The sequence below is a fragment of the Rhinoraja longicauda genome, chromosome 11 (assembly GCF_053455715.1).
Source record: "Rhinoraja longicauda isolate Sanriku21f chromosome 11, sRhiLon1.1, whole genome shotgun sequence".
Taxonomy (NCBI): domain Eukaryota; kingdom Metazoa; phylum Chordata; class Chondrichthyes; order Rajiformes; family Arhynchobatidae; genus Rhinoraja; species Rhinoraja longicauda.
Window position 1 is genome coordinate 1,321,100 of NC_135963.1, and position 19,776 is coordinate 1,340,875.

Here is a 19,776-nt window from a genome sequence, read left to right on the forward strand (position 1 = left end):
GTTTCGAGAGACAGCATGGAAACAGGCTCCTCAGCCCATATAATCCACATCCATCACTCGTTCACGCTAGTCTGTTATCCCACTTTCCTATTCTCAACACACTAGGAGCAATTTAAAGGGGCCAATTAACTTACAAACCCGCATGTGGGAGGAAACCGGTCATTTGAAGCTACTTTAGCCAACGGTTCAAAATAAACTGCATTATGTTTTTCTGGAAGTGTGTGGAGGCTACACATTCTAAATTATTTCAGCATACAAGTTGGATTTTGGCCAAGATCCAATAAATTCATGTCAGAACTACTTAAAGCATAAATTTTGTTGGAGTTCCATGCAGCTGCTTGCCAGTTGTGGCAGTACTTTAGTTAATTGTGTATTTTGCTAATTGTGTCTGAAGAAAATGATGTCCTTTTGTAAATTTTGGAACATTGTGTTGTATGCTAGAAACGACACCCGTATGTATGTTCAAGGTCACAATAGCCTTAAATGCCAATTGGCAAGACCTCTGGAGCAGTGCTTGCTTGTACAAGATCCAAGTAGAGTAGAAGAGAAATTTTGGATGACCCCTGAATTCCTGTACTTTTTGCTTTCCCTCATTTTTGATTTTAGCAGAACACTTGGCCGCTTTCCAGCATATTTCTTGATTCGCAAGAGAGTATGGAGAGAGAATTGTAAAGGAATGGTCTGTTTATTTCCAGGAAGAGAGGCTGGAACTTGTAGAAGGTGATGTGGTTGTAGATTATTCTTATGAAGTCCAGACATGCAGAGCAGTGGTGTCCCAGCGGTAGCGACAGAGGGAAGCTAGATTGTATTTTTCACACCACTTGGCTTGATAATGGCTACAGCAGGGCAATACTATAATGAGTAGTTTCATATGTGGGTGGAAAGGACATTTCTTGTCTTGGAAGAGTTGCCTTTTTTAACTAAGCATACCTTATTTTATGTTTCAGTGTGGGAATTAAAATATTGGCACCTCAGTGCAAGCTTTTCTGCTCAACCAAGTCAACATAGGTTTATCACAGAAGGATATACATGCGATAGAGAGCATTACATTTTTCACACAAAGGGTGGCGGGTGTAGGGAAAGGGCTGCCAGAGGAGGTAGTTGAGGCTGGGACTATCCCAACGTTTAAGAAACAGCTAGACAGCTACATGGATCGCACAGATTTGGAGGGATATGGACCAAAGTCGGGCGGGTGGGACTACTGTAGATGGGACATGTTGGCTGGTGTGGGCAAGTTGGGCCGAAGGGCCTGTTTCCACGCTGTATCACTCTATGAATCTAAATAATCTCTAGATTGATTTGTGCAGATGGTTCGGTGGAGAGAGCATAAACAGTTTGGTTCTGTTGTTTCTAGACTTTAGAAGAATGAGAGATGCTCTCAATGAAACATTGAAAATTCTTAGAGTTTGACAGGGTAGATCACGTTTCACCTGACTGATGTTCAGGATCAGGGGTCACAGTCTCAAACTGAGCAGTTAGCACGCAGGACAAATGAAAATAATGTTCCTTACCCAGTGGACACGGAATGTTTGGAATTCTCTCCCCAAGAGGGCTGTGCTGGCTCAGTTGCCGAGTATATTCAGATTGATGAGTTTGGATGGTAAAATAATCCAGGAGCATAGTTTTCTGCAGAAAAATGCAACTAAGGTAAAAGTTGCCCATAATCCGATAGAAAGGCAGAGTGGAAGCAAGGACCCAATGACCATTGGATTTTTGTAATCCCTTTACCTTCCTCACTTTAAAAAAAAAGTGTTGTTGCACATGACTGTTAAAACCTTTCTTTTACTTTACTGGTCCAGCAGAAGTATTTGAAACTGTGTTTTTGAAGACAAATCTGTGACTACATCTTGTGCTTCCTCTTCTAGGTTGTGGGCTTGTATCGGCTTTGTGGCTCTGCTGCTGTTAAGAAAGAGCTTAGAGAAGCCTTTGAGCGTGACAGCAAGGCTGTTGGCTTATCCGAAAACCTGTATCCGGATATCAATGTCATTACAGGTAAATGTAATGCTGGTTTGTGCTTACTGTGGCTTTTATAGTGTCTCTGGTGATGGGACACTCGATAGTTATACAGTGACCTCCATAATGTTTGGGACAAAGACCCATCATTTATTTATTTGCCTCTGTACTCCACAATTTGAGATTTGTAATAGAAAAAAATCACATTGTTAAAGTGCACATTGTCAGATTTTAATAAAGACCATTTTTATACATTTTGGTTTCACCATGTAGAAATTACAGCAGTATTTATACATAGTCCCCCCATTTCAGGGCACCATAATGTTTGGGACATAATATCTCAAATTGTGGAGCACAGAGGCAAATAAATAAATGATGGGTCTTTGCCCCAAACATTATGGAGGGCACTGTAGGTGTAGACGGGAAAATCCATGACCACAAACAAGATACGAGGATGGTATGTTTTGGTGCTTTGTTATTGCATTATATATTTAAATCTAGATAGAAAAATCTATTCAACTTCCCAAGTGCTCTCTGTGTTTCAATATTTACAAAATAAAAAATACAAACATATTTCAAGCCATTTACAAGGGAGCAACAATGGAATATTACAATCTTAGGGATTATTATTTTTTTATTAATCTAATCACCAAGTACACCAAGGGCGGCACAGTGGTGCAGCGGTAGGACTACTGCCTCACAGCGCCAGACCCGGGTTCAATCCTGACTGCGGGCGCTGTCTGTACAGAGTTTATACATTCTCCCCGTGACCTGCGTGGGTTTTCACTGGGATATTTGGTTTCCTCCCACACGCCAAAGACGTATAGGTTTGTAGGTTAATTGGATTGGTATAAATGTAAATTGTCCCTCGTGTGTGAAGGGTAATGTGTGAGTGTGCGGGTATCGCTGGTCGGTGCGGACTCGGTGGGCTGTGATACAATGCAATGGATTATTGTACCATTCCGCGCTGTATCTCTGCAACAACTTAGGACAGTATTGGTCTTGTTTTACTGAACCGATGTTAATGCACTCCTGAAATCATCAATTAGTATGTGTCCCTTAATCTTGTGTTCGAACTTATCATTCATCACTTTCAGCTTGTCCTACCGCCAGTGATAAATCTGTCCTCAACACCATTTCACCTGTTGTAAAGTTTAATGCTTTCCCAGAGTCAATCAGAATTGAGACATTTTAACTGAATCACTCAGGCTTTGTATGGTTTAGTAAGCCTCTGGTCCAAATGAGCTTTTACTTTGAATTACTACAAATAGTAATAGTAAGTGCGGCATGGTGGTGCAGCGGTGGAGTTGCTGCCTTACAGCGCTTGCAGAGCCTGAGACCCGGGTTCCATCCCTACTACGGGTGCTGTCTGTATGGCGTTTGTACATTCTCTCCGTGACCGTGTGGGGTTTCTCCGAGATCTTCGGTTTCCTCCCATACTCCAAAACGTATAGGTTTGTAGGCTAATTGGCTTGGGTTTGTATACTTGGTATGAGTGTAAATTGTCCCTAGTGTGTGTAGGTTTGTGTTAATGTGCGGGCATTGCTGGTCGGCGCGGACTCGATGGGCCAAAGGTGTAGGAAAGAACTGCAGATGCTGGTTTAAATCGAAGATAGACACAAAATGCTGGAGTAACTCAGCGGGACAGGGCCTCGACTCAAAACGTCACCCATTCTCTCCAGAGATGCTGCCTGTTCTATGTTACTCCAGCATTTTGTGTCTATCTTCAGTGGACCGAAGAGCCTGTTTCCGCGCTGTATCTCTCAACTAAACTAATATAATGAACTAGGTTATCATTACCAATTGAATTGTTGACCATCATTGTGTCGGCACATCCCATCTCCAATGCTGACTCATGGGACGTGACTTCAATGTCCTATTCATGGCTTGTGTTTCTCTGTCATTCCTTTTGTTATTTCTTTGTTCCCAACTTGCACGTCAAACATTATCCCTTTTAATCAGAGCAAAAGTGTGGTCATTCCTCTGGAACTTTCTTGACCATCTCAAAGCTTTTTTTTGCCTTTAGATGACTGAATGCAAAGACCAATGATGAAGCAATGAGCTCTTCGTAATTGTATCTTTTCTTCCAGCATTTTATTTGTTTTAATGCTGTGATAATTGTGACCACAAATTTGTTTCATTGTTCAACCTATTGTTTTTTATATCAATTACCTTTTAGTCTGAAAGAAGTAGGATTATTGTACCATCTGCTGCAGATCTGAGAGGAAACACACACATTGCTGGAAATAGCTGCAGAGAAAAACATAATTACTGTAATGTTGAGTCTGTAGAAGGATCTTGACCTGAAATACCACGTATCAGTCTGAAGAAGGGTCCCAACTTGAAATGTCGCCCATCCATGTTCTCCAGGGATGCTGTCTGATCCACTGAGTTACTCAGCACTGTCTTCAAGAGAAAATGTGGCACAGATAGATGCCGGTTGAGAGGGGTGCTGAAAGAGGCCATTCAGCCCGATTTATCCTCACCGCCCTGCCCTCTGATATTGTCTGTGTGGCGTTAGTGTATTCTCCCTGTACTTTGGTGTGTTTCCCCTAGCTGATTCATGTTCCTCCTACATCCAAAGACATGCTAGTTTATAGGTTTTAGTGTCATAGAGCTGTCATAGTTATACAGCTTAGAAACGAGCCCTGCGACTCAACCTTGTCCCTGCCAAACTGTCTCAGCTAGTCCCATCTGCCTGCATTTGGCCCATATCCCTCTAAACCTTTCCTATCTGTATATCTGTTCAAGTTTTAAACATTGTAATTGTACCTACCTCTACAGCTCCTCTGGCACCTCATTGTACACCGATCAGCCAAAACATTATGACCACTGACAGGTGAAGTGAATAATATTGATTATCTTGTTACAATGGCACCTGTCAAGGGGTGGGATCTATTAGGCAGCAAGTGAACAGTCAGTTCTTGAAGTTGATGCGTTGGATGCAGGAGAAACGGGCAGGAATAAAGACCTGAGCAACGTTGACAAGGGCCAAATTGTTATGGCCAGACGACCGGGTCAGAGCATCTCTGAAACGGCAAGGCTTGTGGGGTGCTCCCGGTCAGCAGTGGTGAGTACCGACCGACAGTGGTCTGAGGAGGGACAAACCACAAACCGGCGACAGGGTGTTGGGCGCCCAAGGCTCATCGATGCGCGAGGGCAACGAAGGCTATCGCGTCTGCTCCGAACCGACAGAAGGTCGACTGTGGCACAAGTCACAGAAAATGTTAATGGTGGTCACGGAAGGAATGTGTCACAATACACAGTGCATCGCACCCTGCTGCGTATGGGGCTGCACACGGAGGACCAACAGCATATTAGGCAGGTGGGCATAATGTTTTGGCTCATCAGATCATAATGTTTTGGCTGATTGGTGTAAATACCCACCTCCCTCTGAAAAACTTGACCCTCAATTCCCTTTTAAAAATCTTTCACAAACCTATGCCTTCTCGTTTTTGATTTCCCTATCTGGGGAAAGCACTGACGATTCACCTTATCTACATCCCTCATGATTTTGTACATCTCTTTCATGTCTTTCTTCATCCTGCCTGCTCCAGGATAAAGGCCCCAGGCTTTCCAGCCTCTCCTTTATAACTAAATAATAAAGGGGCGGCCATTTAAAACTGAGGTGAGAAGGACCTTTTTCACCCAGAGAGTTGTGAATTTGTGGAATTCTCTGCCACAGAGGGCAGTGGAGGCCAAATCACTGGATGAATTTAAGAAAGAGTTAGATCGAGCTCTGGGGGCTAGTGGAATCAAGGGATATGGGGAGATGTTGGGCATAGGTTACTGATTGTGGATGATCAGCCATGATCACAATGAATGGCGGTGCTGGCTCGAAGAACTGAATGGTCTCCTGCACCCCAGTAACATCCTCACTTCTCTGCTACATAGTTTCCAGCTTAATGACATAGAAACATAGAAAATAGGTGCAGGAGTAGGCCATTCGGCCCTTCGAGCCTGCACCACCATTCAATATGATCATGGCTGATCATCCAGCTCAGTAACCTGTACCTGCCTTCTCTCCATACCCCATGATCCCTTTAGCCACAAGGGCCACATCTAACTCCCTCTTAAATATAGCCAATGAACTGGCCTCAACTACCTTTTGTGGCAGAGAATTCCACAGACTCACCACTCTCTGTGTGAAGAAATGTTTTCTCATCTCGGTCCTAAAAGACTTCCCCCTTATCCTTAAGCTGTGACCCCTGGTTCTGGACTTCCCCAACATCGGGAACAATCTTCCCGCATCTAGCCTCTCCAACCCCTTAAGAATTTTATATGTTTCTATAAGATCCCCCCTCAGTCTTCTAAATTCCAGCGAGTATAAGCCTAGTCTATCCAGTCTTTCTTCATATGAAAGTCCTGCCATCCCAGGGATCAATCTGGTGAACCTTCTCTGTACTCCCTCTAAGGCTAGAATGTCTTTCCTCAGATTAGGAGACCAAAACTGTACACATCTTTTGTCAACCAGGCTTCCCCAATCCTGCCAGCTTGCCCTTATAAGACATTGGTGAGATTGTGTAAGACGTTGATGAGACTGCATTTAGAATATTGTGTTCAGTTCATGTTATAGGATAGATATTCTCAAGCATCAAAGGGTTCAGAAAAGATTTACGAGGATGTTGCCAGGACTAGAGGGTGTGAGCTATAGGGAGAGGTTGAGCAGGCTGGGTCTCTATTCCATTGAGCGCAGCAGGATAAGGGGTGATCTTATAGAGGTGTATAAGATCTTTTTTTTTATTCGTGTCATTACACAACTGTTTGCCAATAACAAGCAATATAAGATCATGAGAGGAATAGATCGGGTAGATGCAGTCTTTTGCCCAGAGTATGGAAATCGAGGACCAGAGGACATAGGTTCAAGGTGAAGAGGAAAAGATTTAATAGGAATCCGAGGGGTAACCTTTTCACTCAAAGGGTGGTGGGTGTATGGAACAAGCTGCCAGAGGAGGTAGTTGAGGCTGGGACTATACCATCATTTAAGAAACAGTTAGACAGGTACATGGATAGGACAGGTTTGGAGGGATATGGCCCAATCGCAGGCAAGTGGGACTAGTGTAGCTGGGACATTGTTGGCCTATGTGGGCGAGTTGGGCCGAAGGGCCTGTTTCCACACTGCATTACTCTATGACTCTACCCTAACAGGAACCTGCTTTAGTTTACTTTGGAGATACAGTGCGGAAACAGGACCTTTGGCCCACCGAGACCACGCCGACCAGTGATTACCCCTTACTCTAATGCTATCCTGCACACTAGGGACAATTTACAATTTTTACCAAAGCCAATTAACCTACAAACTTGTGCATCTTTGGAGTGTGGGAGGAAACCGAAGCACCCTGAGAAAACCCACGTGGTCATGGGGTGAACGTACAAACTTCATACAGACAGCACCCGTAATCAGGATCGAACCCGGGTCTCTGGTGCTGTGAGGCAGCAGCTCTACCACTGCGCCACTGTACTGCCCTGACTTCTCTGAATAAGGTGGATGCAGATCATATTAGTGAAAGTTGTTTCTTGGCTGCCTTAGGAAGTGTACAGTAGAGTTCCCCAGGGGTCGGTTACTCTAGCTACTGTTTCCATTAATGTATGGTAATGCTCTGAGCAGCTGTGCACAAAGCACAGTTTCCAAGTATGTTGTTGACACAAAGCTCAAGATGTCGGATCGCGGTAGTATATTTCCTGGAGATAAAGACAGGCTGGTTTTAATGCAGGCAGATGAACTCTAATGCTGGGAAGTGTAAACTGTTGTATTTCTGTGTGAGGATTGAGAAGAGGCAATGTAAACGAGAGGGCACATATTAAATGGGTACGAGAACTGATCTGGGAGTCTATCTGCACAGTTTGCAGTTTGGTTTGGCAACAGCTCTGCCCAAAACCACAAGAAATTGCAGAGAATTGTGGATGTTGCACCATCCATCACACAGACAGAACCATCTTCACACCGGCCATTCCTTCTTATCCCCTCTCCTGTCCGGCAGAAGATACAAAAGCTTGACTGCATGAACCATCAGATTCAGGAACAGATTATTCCCCACTGTTATGAGACATTGAAGGGTCCTCCCCTAAGCTAGGCTACAGTCTCGATCTCCCTACATACCTCATTGCAAACCTTTTTTTGTATGTGCACTTTCTCCATAACTGTAACACTATTATAATGTAACACTATATTCTGCACTCTGGTATTTTTCCCTCTACACTACCTATTGTGCTTGTGTATGGTGTAATTGTGCAGGTATAGTGTGATTAGAGTTGCCTGGATCTCTCCTTGCAAGTGACAATAATAAACACTGCTTTATAACACCAGAGCGCAAGGGAAAGGAAGTAGTGATGAGCTGGTGTTAAATGTTGGTTCACCCACAACTGAAGTATTGTTTCCAACTGAGGTTTGGGACCTTTTTTAGCAAAGGTCTAGAAGCTTTGGAATATCTGCAGAGGAGAATTTCCAAAATTAGTTTTAGTTTTATGATTCCAGGGTTGATGAACTTCAGTGAAGTGGAAATTTTGTTGTTATTTCAGATCATGAAAGGTCATGGACTAAGTACCTAGAGAGAAACTGTGTTGCCATTCATAAGACATGGACAGAAGGTGATTATCAAAAGTGATATGAGTATTTTTCTTATGCACTGGTCACGGTTGGACGGCAATGTCAGGTGAAGGCAGATTCAATTGTACCTTTTTGTTTAAAAAAAGCTAAATTTGTATCTGTAGAGAGAATTTGCAGGGTGCATAGGGAGCAGGACCATCTGGGTTAGTCATCCCAGTATGGATTAGATGGGCTGAATAGGCTTCTGTAATTCAGTGATGACTATCAAATTTTCTACTGCATGAAGCAAATACTCATGCAGTTAATTTCAAAAGGTGGAGTCAAATTTTCAGCCAAACAGGAGGAAATAGCATTGAGATGATTCTGTTTCTATTAAAAAGATTTTGCGATAAAAGCTTTGTTTAATTGGTTCAATGAAGCTAAAAAGTGGACAAAATTATTGGCTGACAATTTTAGTATTTCTTGGGTTAATGGACTGTATTTATAGTACATTTATAGTACATCTGAAGTTATAAGATTGGAAAATATCACTACATTAGCGTTCCAGTGTAATGCAATTATTATCAATATTATGCCAATTGCATTCAGAAAAAGCTTTGTGATTGCTGATGAACTTGTCTTCACCCTGTGCATGTGTTTTTTAGTGTGACTGGGTGACATGTGTGAGTGATGGGTTGATTCTGTCCTTGTCACCTTTCTTGCATGTACATCATCTAGTTATTTAAAAATAACATTGGTTATTTGACATTCCAGGAGCAATAATGAAATCCAGTTAAGAAAAAATGCATAACAGCACATTTTGGCGCCACTTGTACACTCAGACAGGGCAGAGTTCAGGTAATTGACCTTTTAAATGAATGATCCCTGGGGTAGTTGAAAGTCTGTGACCCTGGAATGTGAACCTATATCATTAAACACAAGAGGGATCAATGAATGCCAGCAGACAGCAATATTGCTGCTGACTAAAAGGTTATTGTTGTTCTGGGCAGATTCTGAAAACCGAGCTGTTTCTTTACATTTTTGAATGCTGAAAACATTTTTGCCATTTCACAATTTAGCCTGGAAGAAGCAAGTCAAATAATGTTAAAGGCTACATAGAAACATAGAAAATAGGTGCAGTAGTAGGCCATTCGGCCTTTTGAGCCTGCACCGCCATTCAATATGATCATGGCTGATCATCCAGCTCAGTAACCTGTACCTGCCTTCTCTCCATACCCCCTGATCCCTTTAGCCACAAGGGCCACATCAAACTCCCTCTTAAATATAGCCAATGAACTGGCCTCAACTACCTTCTGTGGCAGAGAATTCCACAGACTCACCACTCTCTGTGTGAAGAAATTTTTTTCTCATCTCGGTCCTAAAAGACTTCCCCCTTATCCTTAAGCTGTGACCCCTGGTTCTGGACTTCCCCAACATCGGGAACAATCTTCCCGCATCTAGCCTCTCCAACCCCTTAAGAATTTTATATGTTTCTATAAGATCCCCCCTCAGTCTTCTAAATTCCAGCGAGTATAAGCCTAGTCTATCCAGTCTTTCTTCATATGAAAGTCCTGCCATCCCAGGGATCAATCTGGTGAACCTTCTCTGTACTCCCTCTAAGGCTAGAATGTCTTTCCTCAGATCACATCTTTCTTCAGATGAAGACACAAGGAAATGCAGATAGACACAAAATGCTGGAGTAACTCAGCGGGACAGGCAGCATCTCTGGAGAGAAGGAATGGGTGATGTTTTGGGTCGACCCTTCTTCAGACCCAGCCTCGACCCGAAATGTCACCCGTTCCTTCTCTCCAGAGATGCTGCCTGTCTGCTGAGTTACTCCAGCATTTTGTGTCTACCTTTGATTTAAACAAGGAACTGCTGATGCTTGTTTACAATTTTCTTCTCTGTTTGTCCATTAACTGCGTAAGCTGCTCTGCTTAAAACCGACAACTGTGGCACAGATTTATAGGCATTAAGAGAGATTCTAGACTGCCATTGGCCTGTGCACAGTAATTTTAAAATAAATGTGAAATTCCTGACATTTGTTTATTTATTGCTTTAGCATTCGGGCTTGGGAAAAAACAAATCAGAATCTGAACTCTGATTTTTACATAAGTAGCATTTGCTCCTCGTTCTATTAATCGCTTTTAATTGCTCTGGCATTTGTTTATATTCTCTACCTTAATTTTTATTTAGATGGTGCTTACATCTATCGCATCTATCGCAATAAAAATGCATCTTGGCATGAATTGGAAAAATGTGTACAAGGCTCTGAGCTGATATGTCCCCTGTAAAAACAGCCTAACCTGTAATAAACAGTTCGTGATAAATGAAATGGCAACTTATCAAAATTATTCCCAGAGAAATGGCAAAAAAAATGTGGTCCAGCAATTATTTTAATTTGTATTTCTTTAATTTGATCTAACGAGTGCACATATCCACATAAATTCCAAACTCAAATTCCTCTTAAAACTAGAACACAGAGTGCTAGGACGCACAGTAACTCAGCGGGTCAGGCCACATCTCTGGGGACCATGGATAGGCGACGTTTCAGATGTCTGACTAACCCTAGCACTTAGTGTCCTTTTCTGTAAACCAGCATCTACATTATTCCTCTTAAAACTGCCTGAAATTCAGCAAAAACTTTGTTTAGAACAAAATGGTGCTAGAAATGGAAATGAGCAGTTCCATTTAGGAAAGCAGTTCTGTGAGTGAGGCACATAGAGTGGAGTAGTCGGAACTTTATCTTGCTTGGCATGACAGAAATCACTGACACTATGTTCACCTTTTAATTAATAGTAATAACATTTTACCTGACTGATAGAGGAAATGTAACGTTTTAAGCAATGCCACATCAATATATTCCTTTATTTGTCCCACACCGGGGAAATTTGCAGTGTTACAGCAGCAAAGTGGATAGCAAGAGACATTCATTATGAATAAAAATAATAATAAGGATAATTGTCATCATTTACTGGGTTTTTTTCTTTACTGTTACAGTTGACTGGTCTGTTGACTGGTCTGCTGGGAGTAGTGCTGGTTGTGCAGCTTCACAGCAGCGGGAAGGAAGGACCTCCGATATCTCTCCTTCACACACTTGGGGTGAAGGAGTCTGTCAATTACAAAATTGTGAATATGTGGCAGTCAAACAGATGAATATAAGATAGTAGAATGTGGTCAATTGACTCTATGCATTTGCTCCACCCTTCAAGATCATGACTGATCTTCTAACCTCTGTCATTTTCCAGCATTGTCCCCATATCACTTGGTTTCCTTACTGCCCAGGTTGAGCAAATGCAAAGGGTCAAATGACTAAATTCTTATCATGTTTGACTGCCGATAAGGGTCTATATTTTGATGAAACACTGTCCAAACCTCCACAACTATCTGGCACAGCTTCTTCCCCTCTGTTTTCAGACTTCCGAGCGTTCCTTCCTTGAGCTAGGGTACTGTCCGATTCACCTCTACCCCATTGCAGACATTGGACTCTGTCTCTGGAACTGATGGGCTACAATGATAAGAACTATATTCTGCACTCTGTATCTTTCCATTTGCTGTATCTAGTGTACTTAAGTTTGACTTGATTGTATTATGTATAGTATTATCTGATCTGTTATTGGATAGCTCGCAAAACAAAGCTTTTCACTGCACCTCGGTACCCATGACAATAGTAAACCTAGGTCTAGAGAATTCCAATCTAATGGGAAACCGAGGCAGGTTTGTAAAGAATAGACTGAGCAGGTTACAACCCATGAATATCCACAAACTGTAGTGTAAGATAACAAGACTGTCAAGACGTGGGATAAGTAGATTTAAATTAAAAGCTTGCTTGTAAACATCTGCTAGGAAAACAGACCAATGGATGTGCAGGGTTGAAGGATTAAATGGCATGTTCATGTGCAATTAGCTGCGGTTTATGTTTCAGCATCACAATGCTGCAGTATTTTGACTTAATTTTGTATGTAGTATCATGAAGCAGCAAATGGAAAACATGCCAATGATTTGTCCTTGCTTAATGGGATAACTAGCTTCAACCAATAATTTACAGTGAGTTCATATCATATCATATCATATATATACAGCCGGAAACAGGCCTTTTCGGCCCACCAAGTCCGTGCCGCCCAGCGATCCCCGCACACTAACACTGTCCTACACCCACTAGGGACAATTTTTACATTTACCCAGCCAATTAACCTACATACCTGTACGTCTTTGGAGTGTGGGAGGAAACCGAAGATCTCGGAGAAAACCCACGCAGGTCACGGGGAGAACGTACAAACTCCTTACAGTGCAGCACCCGTAGTCAGGATCGAACCTGAGTCTCCGGCGCTGCATTCGCTGTAAAGCAGCAACTCTACCGCTGCGCTACCGTGCCGCCATGTTGGCCAAAGTGATAGCAATCTGTGAAAGAGATCAGGATCTTCTTAAAATCTTCTGCAGATTGATTGTATAGTACAAGTACATCCACCTGTTAAGTTGGCAAGCCCATGATTTAATTTAATTAAGAAATAGAAATATCAACATTTGTGACAGCCGAGATTCTATTTCACGAGGTATTTATCACTTCAAACTTACTGAGTAGATTGTGATTTTTAAACATCTTGTAACAATTGTGTTTTCAAACTATAGTCTGTGTTCCAGAGTGAAGTGGGAATCAGAAAGTCGCTTATTTGACAGATTTCCGATGACCCAAACATAGGTGTAAAGCAGAGAATCCTGACCCAGAAAGCAATTGGTGTAGCGTTCACCTGCGTGTGATCAAGTTGCCTGGCTCCCGTCAGTTTTCTCCCGAATGTTGATTTTGCCAACAGACATGTCGTGGCGTTTCTGCATCTTGCCTGCATTCATTAATGTAAATCTGCATGTCAGAGTTAGCTGTGTAGACTTAACAGTTCAGTGAGTAAGAAAAATGAGACAAGCAATTACATGGATTGTGGGTTTAAGTTGCTGTCTAAACACAGTGCCCTCCATAATGTTTGGGACAAAGACCCATCATTTTTTAATTTGCCTCTGTATTCCACAATTTGAGATTTGTAATAGAAAAAAATCACATGTGGTTAAAGTGCACATTGTCAGATTTTAATAAAGGCCATTTTTATACATTTTGGTTTCACCATGTAGAAATTACAGCTGTGTTTATACATATTCCCCCATTTCAGGGCACCATAATAGACAATAGACAATAGACAATAGACAATAGGTGCAGGAGTAGGCCATTCAGCCCTTCGAGCCAGCACCGCATTCAATGCGATCATGGCTGATCACTCTCAATCAGTACCCCGTTCCTGCCTTCTCCCCATACCCCCTCACTCCGCTATCCTTAAGAGCTCTATCCAGCTCTCTCTTGAAAGCATCCAACGAACTGGCCTCCACTGCCTTCTGAGGCAGAGAATTCCACACCTTCACCACCCTCTGACTGAAAAAGTTCTTCCTCATCTCCGTTCTAAATGGCCTACCCCTTATTCTCAAACTGTGGCCCCTTGTTCTGGACTCCCCCAACATTGGGAACATGTTATCTGCCTCTAATGTGTCCAATCCCCTAATTATCTTATATGTTTCAATAAGATCCCCCCTCATCCTTCTAAATTCCAGTGTATACAAGCCCAATCGCTCCAGCCTTTCAACATACGACAGTCCCGCCATTCCGGGAATTAACCTAGTGAACCTACGCTGCACGCCCTCCATAGCAAGAATATCCTTCCTCAAATTTGGAGACCAAAACTGCACACAGTACTCCAGGTGCGGTCTCACCAGGGCCCGGTACAACTGTAGAAGGACCTCTTTGCTCCTATACTCAACTCCTCTTGTTACGAAGGCCAACATTCCATTGGCTTTCTTCACTGCCTGCTGAACCTGCATGCTTCCTTTCATTGACTGATGCACTAGGACACCCAGATCTCGTTGAACTCCCCCTCCTCCTAACTTGACACCATTCAGATAATAATCTGCCTTTCTATTCTTACTTCCAAAGTGAATAACCTCACACTTACCTACATTAAACTGCATCTGCCATGTATCCGCCCACTCACACAACCTGTCCAAGTCACCCTGCAGCCTTATTGCATCTTCCTCACAATTCACACTACCCCCCAACTTAGTATCATCTGCAAATTTGCTAATGGTACTTTTAATCCCTTCGTCTAAGTCATTAATGTATATCGTAAATAGCTGGGGTCCCAGCACCGAACCTTGCGGTACCCCACTGGTCACTGCCTGCCATTCCGAAAGGGACCCATTTATCCCCACTCTTTGCTTTCTGTCTGTCAACCAATTTTCTATCCATGTCAGTACCCTACCCCCAATACCATGTGCCCTAATTTTGCCCACTAATCTCCTATGTGGGACCTTGTCGAAGGCTTTCTGAAAGTCGAGGTACACCACATCCACTGACTCTCCCTTGTCAATTTTCCTAGTTACATCCTCAAAAAATTCCAGTAGATTTGTCAAGCATGATTTCCCCTTCGTAAATCCATGCTGACTCGGAACGATCCCGTTACTGCTATCCAAATGCTCAGCAATTTCGTCTTTTATAATTGACTCCAGCATCTTCCCCACCACTGATGTCAGACTAACTGGTCTATAATTACCCGTTTTCTCTCTCCCTCCTTTCTTAAAAAGTGGGATAACATTTGCTATCCTCCAATCCACAGGAACTGATCCTGAATCTATAGAACATTGAAAAATGATCTCCAATGCTTCCACTATTTCTAGAGCCACCTCCTTAAGTACTCTGGGATGCAGACCATCAGGCCCTGGGGATTTATCAGCCTTCAGTCCCATCAGTCTACCCAAAACCATTTCCTGCCTAATGTGGATTTCCTTCAGTTCCTCCATCACCCTAGGTTCTCCGGCCCCTAGAACATTTGGGAGATTGTGTGTATCTTCCTCAGTGAAGACAGATCCAAAGTAACGGTTTAACTCGTCTGCCATTTCTTTGTTCCCCATAATAAATTCCCCTGCTTCTGTCTTCAAGGGACCCACATTTGCCTTGACTATTTTTTTCCTCTTCACGTACCTAAAAAAACTTTTGCTATCCTCCTTTATATTATTGGCTAGTTTACCCTCGTACCTCATCTTTTCTCCCCGTATTGCCTTTTTAGTTAACTTTTGTTGCTCTTTAAAAGAGTCCCAATCCTCTGTCTTCCCACTCTTCTTTGCTATGTTATACTTCCTCTCCTTAATTTTTATGCTGTCCCTGACTTCCCTCGTCAGCCACAGGTGTCTCTTACTCCCCTTAGAGTCTTTCCACCTCTTTGGAATAAATTGATCCTGCAACCTCTGCATTATTCCCAGGAATACCTGCCATTGCTGTTCTACTGTCTTCCCTGCTAGGGCCTCCTTCCAATCAATTTTGGCCAACTCCCGCCTCATGCCTCTGTAATCCCCTTTGCTATACTGTAATACCGACACTTCCGATTTTCCCTTCTGCCTTTCCATTTGCAGAGTAAAACTTTTCATGTTGTGATCACTGCCTCCTAATGGCTCTTTTACCTCTAGTCCCCTTATCAGATCAGGATCATTACACAACACTAAATCCAGAATTGCCTTCTCCCTGGTAGGCTCCAGTACAAGCTGTTCTAAGAATCCATCTCGAAGGCACTCTACAAACTCTCTTTCCTGGGGTCCATTTCCAACCTGATTTTCCCAGTCTACCTGCATGTTGAAATCTCCCATAACCACCGTAGCATTACATTTTTGACACGCCAATTTTATCTCCTGATTCAACTTGCACCCTATGTCGAGGCTACTGTTTGGGGGCCTATAGATAACTCCCATTAGGGTCTTTTTACCCTTACAATTTCTCATTTCTATCCATACTGATTCAACATCTCCTGATTCTATGTCACCCCTTGCAAGGGAATGAATATCATTCCTTACCATCAGAGCAACCCCACCCCCTCTGCCCACCTGTCTGTCTTTTCTATACGTTGTGTACCCCTGAATATTCAGTTCCCAGCCCTGGTCCTCTTGTAACCATGTCTCAGTGATCCCTACAACATCATACTTGCCCATGACTAACTGAGCCTCAAGCTCATCCACTTTATTTTTTATACTACGCGCATTTAAGTACAACACTTTAACTTCTGTATTTACCTCCTCTCTCACATCGTTCACAATTGGCCCTGCCCTTAATTTCTTTTCCGCTCTAGAACTTCTGTTCCCATTCTTCCGAGAGTCTTTTGCAATATCTCCTGTATTCCCTTTGACCTCATCTTCATATTCACAATTTGTTAACCCCTCCCCCCCACTACTTAGTTTAAAGCCACAGGTGTCACACTAGCAAACCTGCCTGCCAGAATGTTTGTCCCCCTGCTGTTAAGATGCAACCCGTCCCTTTTGTACAAGTCACCCCTAGCCCAGAAGAGATCCCAGTGGTCCAGAAATCTAAATCCCTGCTCTCTGCACCAGCCCCTCAGCCATAAATTCATACCCTCTATCTCTCTGTTCCTGGCCTCACCAGCACGAGGTACCGGTAGCAGTCCAGAGATAACCACCTTCGACGTCCTACTTCTCAGCGCTTTTCCCAACTCTCTAAACTCCCGCTGTAGCACCTCCTTCCTCTTCCGCCCGACGTCATTCGTGCCCACGTGCACAACGACTTCAGGTTGATCGCCTTCCCTCACTAGGATTTTCTGAAGCCGGTCTGTGATGTGTTGAACCCTGGCACCAGGGAGGCAACAGACCATCCTCAAGTCCCTCCTGCTGCCACAGAATCTTCTGTCCGTCCCTCGGACTATGGAGTCACCGACCACTACGGCTCTTCCAGACTTCGGTCTCCCCTGTCGAGTATCCTTGCCAACAGGTCCGCCACTCGGACTGGAAACGTCTTCTGCCCCGACAGTTCCCAAGAGGGTATACCTATTTGCAATAGGCACAGCCACTGGGGTCTCCTGTAGTCCACGTCCACTCCCCCCTGAAACAGTCTCCCACCTTCGCTCGACCTGGACCCTTGGCGTGACAGCCTCACAATAGGTCCTGTCGAGGAAACTCTCGCATTCTCGGATGGCCCTGAGGTCATCCAACTGCCTCTGCAACTCCACCACATGTCCCTTCAGGAGCTGCACCTGGACACAGTTCTTGCAGGTGTAGCTCCCAGAAGCTCCAGCGACGTCCCTGTCTTCCCACATCCTGCAGGAAACACACCGCACCAACTTTTCCGCCATCACCTTGTGCCTATAACCAGCTCTGGCTTAAAACAATGGTATCCTCCTCACCTCAGCCTCCTCGCCGAAGACTCGCAGCAAAGACTCGCACTTTTCTCACTGGGCACTTCCCTCACTGGGCTGCACCTGAACAGGGCTGCACCCTTTTGCAAGTATTGCTTATATTACCAATTAAATTGCCTGATTGTCCAATTTACCTGACTTCTCACTTAAACTAGCACTTACTTTAATGCTCAGCCATCGGGCGTCCTTGCTCTGCTCCCGGACTTTTGAAATTGACTACTAGCTTCCTTTTGGCGCTCTTTTTAAACTGCCTGCTCAACTGTGATTGGCTCTTACTTTAGTGCTCAGCCAACGGGCGTCCTTGCTCTGCTCCCGGACTTTTGAAATTGACTACTAGCTTCCTTTTGGCGCTCTTTTTAAACTGCCTGCTCAACTGTGATTGGCACTTACTTTAGTGCTCAGCCAACGGGCGTCCTTGCTCTGCTCCCGGACTTTTGAAATTGACTACTAGCTTCCTTTTGGCGCTCTTTTTAAACTGCCTGCTCAACTGTGATTGGCTCTTACTTTAGTGCTCAGCCAACGGGCGTCCTTGCTCTGCTCCCGGACTTTTGAAATTGACTACTAGCTTCCTTTTGGCGCTCTTTTTAAACTGCCTGCTCAACTGTGATTGGCACTTACTTTAGTGCTCAGCCAACGGGCGTCCTTGCTCTGCTCCCGGACTTTTGAAATTGACTACTAGCTTCCTTTTGGCGCTCTTTTTAAACTGCCTGCTCAACTGTGATTGGCTCTTACTTTGTTTGGGACAAATGGCTTCACGGGTGTTTGTAATTGCTCAGGTGTGTTTAATTGCCTCCTTAATGCAGGTATAAGAGACCTCTCAGCACCTAGTCTTTCCTCCAGTCTTTCCATCACCTTTGGAAACTTTTATTGCTATTTGTCAACATGAGGACCAATGTTGTGCCAATGAAAGTCAAATAAGCCATTATGAGACTGAGAAACAAGAATAAAACTGTTAGAGACATCAGCCAAACCTGAGGCTTACCAAAATCAATTGTTTGGAACATCATTGATAAGAAAGAGCAGTGGTCAGCTTACTAATCGCAAAGAGACTGGCAGGCCAAGGAAGATCTCCACAGCTGATGACAGAAGAATTCTCTCTATAATATAATAAAGAAAAATCCCCAAGCACCTGTCCGACAGATCAGAAACACTCTTCAGGAGTCAGGTGTGGATTTGTCAATGACCACTGTCTGCAGAAGACTTCATGAACAGAAATACAGAGGCTACACTACAAGATGCAAACCACTGGTTAGCCGCAAAAATAGGATGGCCAGGTTACAGTTTGTCAAGAAGTAATTAAAAGAACAACCACAGTCCTGGAAAAAGGTCATGGACAGATGAGACACAGATTAACTTGTATCAGAGTGATGACAAGAGCAAATTATGGAGGAGAGAAGGAACTGCCCAAGATCCAAAGCATACCACCTCATCTGTGAAACACGGTGGTGGGGGTGTTATGGCCTGGGCATGTATGGCTGCTGAAGGTACTGGCTCACTTATCTTCATTGATGATACAACTGCTGACGGTAGTAGCATAATGAATTCTGAAGTGTACAGACACATCCTATCTGCTCAAGTTCAAACAAATGCCTCAAAACTCATTGGCTGGCGGTTCATTCTACAGCAAGACAATGATTGCAAATGTACTGCTAAGGCAACAAAAGAGTTTTTCAAAGCTAAAAAATGGTCAATTCTTGAGTGGCCAAGTCAATCACCCGATCTGAACCTAATTGAGCATGCCTTTTATATGCTGAAGAGAAATCTGAAGGGGACTAGCCCCCAAAACAAGCATCAGCTAAAGATGGCTGCAATACAGGCCTGGCAGAACATCACCAGAGAAGACACCCAGCAACTGGTGATGTCCATGAATCGCAGACTTCAAGCAGTCATTGCATGCAAAGGATCTCTCTTTCGCTGGCATCCGTCCATCTGCGGGAGATGATGGTGCGGCTTGGCGCTGTCCTGCTTGGAGAGTTGGTGGTGCGAGCCACAGGGTGTTGCATGTGTCTAGTGCCCTGGTATAAATCCAGGTGCCACTGGCTAGCAATTTTTGCGAAAAAGGGAGCCGAG

The 19,776-nt window shown here is 43.6% G+C and overlaps 1 protein-coding gene across 1 annotated transcript in view; it reads left to right on the plus strand.

Annotated features, from left to right (window-relative positions):
- syde2 (synapse defective 1, Rho GTPase, homolog 2 (C. elegans)) overlaps positions 1-19,776 on the plus strand; it is a 97,144-nt gene that overhangs the window by 39,463 nt on the left and 37,905 nt on the right. Inside the window, exon 4 of the mRNA XM_078408109.1 lies at positions 1,866-1,992. Coding sequence (XP_078264235.1) covers positions 1,866-1,992 — 127 coding nt within the window. The remainder of the gene's footprint in view (positions 1-1,865; positions 1,993-19,776) is intronic.